Here is a 9,001-nt window from a genome sequence, read left to right as displayed (position 1 = left end):
GGGCTTCGGAAGCGGAAGAAGAAAAAATAGGCCGATGAAATAAGCGAATAATAATAACCTGCCATTGTCAGTCAGAGGTGTCCTGTCATAGCGATGCGTTCAGCCTATGAGCAACGTCATCATCTAACCATTCACTGCTCCAGCAGGCAGCAGCAATGTCCTTGGTGGGTGGAAAAAGAACCAATAACTAACCCTTCCGAAGGCGATCGCTGTTCACCTTCCACGCCCCTAGCACCTAGGGAGCACCAGAGAGGGTTTAAAGCATACCTAATTTCTGGTTGTCTATCAACATTCACTCAATCCACTGTCGACCGCAAGTTGGACGAAAATTTTTGCCCTCGGGGAAAGAAAAAGCCGGTACCCGGTATTTGCTCCGTATTTGAAAGCAATCACGTATCATCGTTGCTCCCAACAGGTCCTTAGCCTCTGACAGCTCAACCAGACTGGCAGGCAAGCAGCAGACAAACCTTGCCTTGCCGTGGCAAAGCGCCGTTAGTGAAGCCCGGCTGACTGATGGGATTGTTCACACTTCAGCGGGCCACTCTGTTCTGGATGGTGGAATGGCAGTTTTCCGGTGCAGACACACAATCGGTAAGGCACGGTATCATGCGTGACGTTCCCCGTTGATTCGATTGGGATTTCCAGGGTTTCTCCCTGGTTGGGCGATGGGAAAGTTGTGCAATTGAACTGATATAACTAATAAATAGTATGTAACTTGTTTGGCTTTCACCATAAAACGGTAATCTTATTAAAAATAAACCAAATTGCACCTGCTCGGATAGCTTACGAGCCTAGATTCTGGCCATTGTTTGTTGTTTGAGGTTGCGGTTGGGTTGGCTAACAACAAGTTTATGCCCCATTTAGCCCCCTAAGAGCTAGCGCCCTTGGCCAACCGCACGCTACGACGCTGCAAACTTACATATAATTGCCCTTTATATAAATAGATAAACTCTAACAAACAATTTTATTTTTGAACCTCCTGTTTACCACAATCCAGTAGTAACAATTTATTCCTGGGCACATGCCTAATTGTTCTACCCGGAAGAAGCCTCATTAAAGTTACAGCTAATTCAGCTGGTTTCAACTATGGAACGAGACCATACTATAGATGCATTATCAAAACGAGCGTGGCGTTAAAACCCAAAATGCTGCTTTTTTCGTTGCTATGGCAGAATCGTACTGCGCCACTAGGGTCATAACCGAGCTGGTTGGATTAGTAGATCCTTGAAAACGTTGTGTTGCGAAAAATCAATGATAGAATTCATCAGAAATGTCTTAGTCGAACTCGGATCATCTGCTTAATTCAACTGTACTCTTCACCTTCCCGTGATTATGGATGGTTATGACCAGCTATACTGTCAGACAGCGTTTCCCAAAAACTTAACTCGCAGCAAAATAGTATACGAAATTCCGACAGGGAGTTCACGAACGTAAAAAAGGTTGGGAACCACCAGAGCCGTAGCGTAAGATTGATGCGCCCTTGGCGAAGACCCAATTCAGCGCATTCTCATTTCTAAAATTCGTATTCTTTCCAAATTTATTATTTTTGATAAGATTTTAAGCCACCAACTAGATTCTGAACCTGCGCTAAATTCTGGGCCGCATTGTTTTATCAAATTTTGTTCCAAATTTTGGAACAGATTTAGATTAGATTCTGGACCAGATTTTGGGCAACAGTTTTTTTTTATCAGTTTTTAAACCACCAAACCAGATTTCAGGTTCAGGTCAGGATCAGGTTTTGAGCCAGATTCAAGACCTGGACCACATTTTGGAACCGGATTGGATTGCAAGCCGCATTTTTTTATCAACTCTTGTTTCAGATTTTTAATCAGATTTGCACTAGATACTGGACCAAATTTTGAAACACGTTTTTGATCAAATTGTTCATCAGGTTTTAAATCAGACTTTGGGTTAGATTTCGGACCTAGCTTCTAGTCCTGACCTGGTCCACATTCTGGGCCTGCATCAAAGTCTGGACCATTTAGATCAGATTCTGAACCTGAACAAGATCTTGGAGCTACATCAGATTCTAGATCAGATTTTGGACCACATTTTTACCAGATTTGGGCCAGATTTTGGATAATATTTTGGACCACATTTTCAATCAAATTTTGACGAGATTCTAGACCTGGACCAGATTGTGGACGTTGCCGCGATTCAGAACCACGTTTTTTTATCAGATTTCGGGACACCAACCAGATTTTAAATCTGGTTTTGAACCAGATTCTAAACGTGGACCGTATTTTGGATTTTGACTAGATAGCTTACGTTTTTATCAATTTTTTCCGGATTTTGTGACAAATTTTTAAACAGATTTAGACTAGATTCTGGACCAGATTTAGGACTACAATTTCAGTTAGATTTTGGTCATATTTTAGGCCAGATTCTAGACCTGAAACAAATGTTGGACCTTCATCAGATTCTGGGTCGATATTTGACCACAGTTTTATCAAATTTGGACCAGGTTTTGGATAATATTATGGACCACATTTTTGTTCAGATTGTGAATCAGATGACCAGATTTTGAGCCACATACCGGACCAAGACTAGATTTTGAGCCTGGATCAGGTTCTGAGGCGCATTTTTATCAGATTTTTAATCAAATTAGATTCTGAACCTGGACCATATTTTGGACCTGGACTATATCGTGGATCACATTTTTTATCAAATTTTGTATCAGATTTTGGAACAGATTTTGACTACATTGTGGGCCATATTTGGACCACTTTTTTTTATCTAGTTTTGGATCAGATTCTAGACCTGGTTCCAAAGCATCGCCGCCTGACATTGTGGTGGCATTGGCGAAGACACGATTTGGCGTCTCCTTGTTTCTTCAGTTTCTTCAGAATCAGTGTTCCTTCGAAGGTTAAAGGCTGTCCTTGGCGCCCTTGGCATGGGCCAGTCTGGCCAACTACACACAACGGCGCGCGCTGCCAACAACACCAGTCCTCGAACAGCTTCACTAACCGCTTAAAGACAGAAAAACAAATGAGACTATTTGCAACTATTTGCAAACTGCAGAAGCAAACAACTGATGCAAAGCATCAATTGAAACGCACAAAAACTATTCTCGGATAAGATAAGACAGTCGCTGATTTTCCTCGCTTTGAGAATTGCTGCGTCACGTCACATGTACAAATATCCCTTTAGCCCCGTTTCCGTGCAAGACAACAGTTTGGAACAATTTTTTACAGAATATGGCAAAAGGGAAGGATTACCGCTCACTTTTCTGTGACGTTTTACTTTCAGGACTTGATGTCCTGGTTCTTAGTCTAGGTTAAATGTTCAAACGATAAAATTGGATGAAGAACAGGGGTGGTTTTGTACTCTGGCGTGTGTTCCAAGCACAGTTATCAAATTGGTATAGGTTAAAACGTCGTAATGAATCTTCGACCTTTTTTTTGTTACTTTTTTTGTTAAAAGAAACCACACTAAACAGATGGTGTGTTTAACCGTTGTCCCTGTGAAGCAAGGTAATCACGAAGAAAATGTATGGGGAACTTTGATCTTGTGACTCTTCGTTAATTTTCACTATTTAGTGATTGAAAATGAAAATTTTGATAAAAACCACATAATTGCTACATCTATTTTCAATCGATCGGTATTCAAATCATCAAAATACATTCATAATTAACTGAGCTATTGGCATTCAAAAACTTTCATTTTTTCGTGACGGTCGCATATTTTGATTTTTTGGAAATACTACTTTCCTGAGAGACGTATTCCTACGACAAAATTTTTTTTCCTTAAATATGCACATTTTGCGATGTATGGAATACTAGTGGCCACATAATTATCAATTATTTTTATTTTTTACAGTATTTTTTTATGAGAACTCCGAATAATTTCTAAAAGTCACCTAATGATCACTTTATGTAGGTGCTATAATTTTCATATCTATACCTATAAAAAAGGATTTCTGTCTGTCTGTCTGTCCGTATGTTCTTTGTAGAATCGACTGTAGAATAAACTACTGAACCAATCGGCGTGAAAATTTGCATATAGAGGTTTTTGGGGCCAGGAAAGGTTTTAGTGATGGTTAGAGACCCCTCCCCCCACTAAGTGGGGGGCTCCCATAAAAATGAAACACACATTTCTGCATAACTCGAGAACCAATCAAGCAAATAGAACAAAATTTGGTATGTGGGTGTTTTCGGTGCCAAGAATTTATTCTATGGTAAATTGAGACCCCTCCCCTCTTTATAAGGGGAATTATAACTCCTCTCCCCTTTAAGAGGGGGGGGGGGCTTTCATACAAATTTCCTCATAACTTGAGAACTAATCAAGCAAATGGAAGCATATTTGGCATGTGGGTGTTTTTGGAGGCAACTATTGTTTCTATGATGAATTAGGACCTCTTACCTTTTTAGGAGGGGGGCTACCATACAAACGAAATACAAATTTCCTCATAATTCGAGAACTAATCAAGCAAATGGAACCAAATTTGGCATGTGAGAGATTTTGGAGTCTTGAATTTATTTTATGATAGTTAGAGACCTCTCACCCCTGTGGTAGGGGGATATGGACTCTCATACAAATAAAGCAGAATTTTTTGCGAAACTCGAAAACTAATCGAATTCGAGAAATACGGGACTCTTCCATAAAACATTAGTCAATAACAAGACCACAAAAGCTATCTATAGTAACACTAGATCATTCAAGACGAGACGGCCGCGAATGTTGCCGGTGACCCGCCGTCGGAAGCGCCGCCCACTGGGGGGAGGCAACTCCCCGCAGAAATCACTACTGTCTAGGTTTATTTGTTTTCCTAGGTCTACCTGGGTTTTCTGGAACGAGCGACAGCGAGTAAGGAGAGGATCGCGAAATGGTACTTTCCACATAAAAGTTTTCCGTGAAATGGTACATTCCGCTTAAGGTTTTTCGCAGAATGATATTCGGTGAAACGTTGTACAATCATGGCGAATATTACTATCCGCTTTCTGGCTATGCAATGAGGGGACAGGGGAGTTGTTTTCTACTTTACTGTGAGGAAAAATTGCAAATTTGTATATTAAACTACTCATTCCTGGTTACTAATAAGCATTAACATAAACAGCAAATCAGCGTATCTGGCATTTTGTACTGCACGTTGTTGTATATTAGCTTTTTGACTGCATAGGTGTTGTAAATTGGAACCTAAAATTGCATTCAAATTCTTCGTGTCGGTAATTAGCTGTAAATTAGCATTGTCAGCACTATAAAAAGGTTATCAGTAAAGTAGCTGTATATTTTGCCAACATAGCATTTAAGTAGCATTTAAGGCGACTTAAATGCTTATTGGTCTACATTTGAATAGCGCTAGTGATGCTTATTGGTTACCTGGAATGCTTTCATAGTTACGTAACTGCCAAAACGAATCATCTAAGGTTGAACTCTTCAGAAACTTGCAAAACTCGAGATTGTTTCAAAGATCACCCGAGATTCATTATTTATGTACAACACAGGTTATTTTGTGGCAATACGAAGTTTGTCAAGTCAGCTAGTTTTTTATAAAAATAAAAAGAAAAGTGCTATAGAACAACAGTGCGAGGAGCGAATAGTTAGGAACCGTCGATTTTGTTTATTTATAATTAACAGTATACATAACACAATTAACAATGAAATTTCATTTCCGAAGGATAGGATTACAAAGTTTTATGTGGTAAAAGTGTAGTAAAATGGATTCTATGCGAAGAAGAACGTCAAGTAAATCATGTACAGCAATTTCACGGAAAAAAACTGAATATGAATGTGAGCAACGAAAAAACCGAAGTGTTTCTACTTTGTTCATTAGCAAGCTCGGTGATCGTCAATGGTAACTGCCAGTATGAATTAATAACAAATTTGAAAATTAGAAAACCTCTGCTTGTTAACTTTGGTTAGCATTTTAACTAAGCCAAACTGTCAACACACGCATCGTTAGGTTTTTTCACGTCATCGGTCATTAATCCCATCTTTGGGTAGCACGTCAACTTTAACCTGCTACAACAGATCTCGACAAAAGTATCACTTTGTACCATCTTAAATGCCACAATCGTAACCGAAGCGATGAACAGTAGCATCCGGGCAATATCCCCGAATCCCGTTACGCGATGATAGATCCAGCCAAAGTTGGCCAGTTGAAATCCGGCATGCAGCACACACATGGCAACCGTTTGTAGTCTACTATTTCCGCCACACTTTAGTTGAACATAATTGGCCCGTAACGTTGCAATGTCAAACAAAACAGCAGCCGCAATGAGCAAACAATTCCAGGTGGACCCCAGCAGCAGCAGATCATCACTCAAATAACCAACGGCGATTGCAGTAATCACACTTTTCAACAGCAGCAAAACGATCGGAGAGTTTGTCTTTTCCTGACACAAGGAAACAGCAAACGGGAGCTGCCCGTTCTGGGCTGCTTTGATGAAGGGCTCCGGCGTAAGAAAGAAACTATTCAGCGAGCCAGAATAGTAGCAGGCGGCGATCACCGGCAACTCCGGAATGGAAACTCCGACCAGCTGTTCGTACAAGGGAAGCAGCACCGTCTGATTTGCCGAAACTACGTCTCGTGGAAAACAATCAAATTCCTTAACGGCCACCAGCAGTGCTATAACGGCAAACGTCAAACACATAATCAGGACGAAGTCCTGCCCCGCACTGACAACGGCAGCCTGAATAGAGGTGAGATTAATCCAAATTTTTGCCATCCAAAAACTCATAAACAGTGACTTCATGTAGATTGCGAAGGTGGTGGTCGTCCAACGGATGCTGTAACAGTTCAGTAGAGTTAGCAAAACCGTCGCCAACAAAGCGGTCCAGCGTCTCCAGGCGAGGAAGGGCGAGCCGTACTGCTGCGCCGTTAGTAGCACCGTCGCGTATTCAAGGACGATATCCGCAGCACACACCGACATGTAGTGGTTGCCCACCACGGAGGACCAGAACTGGATGTAGGCGTAAACGCATGCCAACGGGAATCCAAGTGTATCCAGCAGAAGCTGGTAGGCGTCGTTCGGTCGAGCTGTTAAAGCAGGCAAAATAATAGACCTTTTTCAACCCCGGTACAGGTTACAATACTAACCCAAGAAGGAATCGATGGAACTGCCTAAATAAATGAAATGCAGCAGCAGAACGGCACCATCGCTAATCACTCGAAAGTAGCTGCCGAGCGGTTCGCGGTCCGCCGGAAGATGCACCAACTTCGAACCGACGCAGATGATAACACTGATGGAAAACGACGGAATTAAAAAGTGTCGCCCGTGTACGTCCATTGCCGGTCCAGTGTCGGTGGAAAACTAATTAGCGCTTGCAAGCCGACTGACTGGTAGGGCCGACCCTATTCCCATCGCTTGCGGGTGTGCACTCCGTCCGCTGATGGATGTCACACTGTTTGCGGATCGATTTCTATGGTAAATATTTGACACGTTGGATTACTGTGTGGCCGATCTAACGGGGCCAGCTGTTCCAGTACTGCTGATTGGTAGGTAGGTATGACAACCAGATTGATTCGCGACTGTCTGGGTCGTGTCGCGTCGGGTCAATTCCGCCGCGCCGCGCCGCACCGGGGTGGATAGAAAATCAATAGCAGGACCGGCTTTCCGTGTAGCAGTGCCAGACAGTCACCCAGAGCCAGCGCACAATTTGGGAAGTCTCCTCCGCGTTAGGTAATTTAAGCAGACATGATAATCGGTGCATCCAGCTGACGGCCATTGTAACGAAACTGTTCAATAATGCGAAGACTGGTAGCATGTGACACCGTGTCGATTATGATATGTGTTGGTGGGCGCTAGGGAGAAATAATAGATTTTTTTCTGGCTGTTCGGGTTTTGGCTGTCCGGTGTCAGGGTTCATCCGAACTACTGAAGTCACCATCCTTGAGACATTGAACCCACACGTTTTATCGCTTTCTTCAAATTAACAACAAGGTCGTCAGAGCATATTTATGGTAGTCAGCATGGCACCCCGTTTCTTTTTTTCCGATTACCAACATGAAACTCAAAGCACTAAACATTGCATTCGGTTTTTGGTTGTATTACTTTTACTTACCACCCGAGTAGCTATTTCGAAAGATGTTCTAATGATTTTGCCTAAAGTGTTGAGTGTAGGAAAAATCTCAATTCGTTACGATGGTAATCGCGAGTCCACGGCTGTCGTTTGTTGACACGTAACCAAGGCAACGAGCACTGGCGTGCCTTCTCTGTGGAATTAAATAATTTCGATAACCCAGAAGCCCGCAGTTTTTATTTAATTAGGCTACTATAATAGCGGTAAGTAAGTTAAATTGTTTAAAAATATTTGCAGTTTCAATTTAAAGTCCAGTTATAAACTAAATTTCAGATAGTTTCAAGCCTAATTTAAGCTCAAATTTAATTTCAATTTTATGCCAAATTTCAACAATGATTGTAAGTTCAACTTTAAGTCTATAGTTTCAAGTAGGGGAGTGTCGTCGTGGTTGGGCCACGTTTTGGAATTCGCCCATAACTTTCGTTTCAAAAGAAATTGTGGAAATCAAAATACATCATTGCAAAGGTCTAAGAATAAGGTATATTCCAAGAAAGTTTTGAATTGATTGCTTAAGAAATAAAAAAGTTATGGGTATTTACGTGAAGACAAAAAATGTTGTTATAGTCGGGCCATGTTGTACAGGTTGGGCCACCGCAGAAAATCTAAGACCTACGTATTGAAATTCTATATAGAGACATGAAAAGAATGAATTCCGTGAACAACGGCTTATACAGGTACAAATACCCTATTTTTCATTACATTTTTGTGAAATTTTGGCGATCTTGTAAAGTCAAAATCGCCTTTTCCGAAGTGTACAACTACAATGAAAAAAAAAAACAACTAAAATATAGGTTTTTATCGTATTAATTCTGCTTTATTTCATCCCATTTTACGTGGCTAACATTCCCGAGCGATTATTGCGTTTTTGTGCTTAAAATTATGGTGGCCCAACCATGACTTCTCAAGTGGCCCGAACTTTACATATAGCGCTTTTCTAATATTTCACCTTAGCCTTCCCAAACACCTTACTGGAGGGGAT

The 9,001-nt window shown here is 41.4% G+C and overlaps 1 protein-coding gene across 1 annotated transcript; it reads right to left on the bottom strand.

Moving 5' to 3' along the window:
- Positions 1 to 5,581: 5,581 nt before the first annotated feature.
- Positions 5,582 to 7,229, bottom strand: LOC128746265 (uncharacterized). The gene is made up of 2 exons (XM_053843314.1): positions 7,040 to 7,229; positions 5,582 to 6,979 (listed from the first exon to the last, which is right to left on the bottom strand). The coding sequence occupies exons 1-2, from the start codon at positions 7,227 to 7,229 to the stop codon at positions 5,871 to 5,873; spliced, it is 1,299 nt and encodes a 432-aa protein (XP_053699289.1). The 3' UTR covers positions 5,582 to 5,870.
- Between the last annotated feature and the right edge of the window lie 1,772 nt (positions 7,230 to 9,001).

The sequence above is a fragment of the Sabethes cyaneus genome, chromosome 1, assembly GCF_943734655.1.
Source record: "Sabethes cyaneus chromosome 1, idSabCyanKW18_F2, whole genome shotgun sequence".
Classification (NCBI taxonomy): domain Eukaryota; kingdom Metazoa; phylum Arthropoda; class Insecta; order Diptera; family Culicidae; genus Sabethes; species Sabethes cyaneus.
Note: the sequence above shows the minus strand (reverse complement) of the source record. Positions and strands in the feature narration are given on the sequence as shown.

Excerpts from the sequence above, each read along its gene's own strand:
- LOC128746265 (XM_053843314.1), bottom strand. The coding sequence starts at position 7,229 with ATGGACGTACACGGGCGACACTTTTTAATTCCGTCGTTTTCCATCAGT. Across the intron at positions 6,980-7,039 it reads TTCCATCGATTCCTTCTTGG|CTCGACCGAACGACGCCTAC; the intron begins GTTAGTATTGTA and ends CTGCTTTAACAG.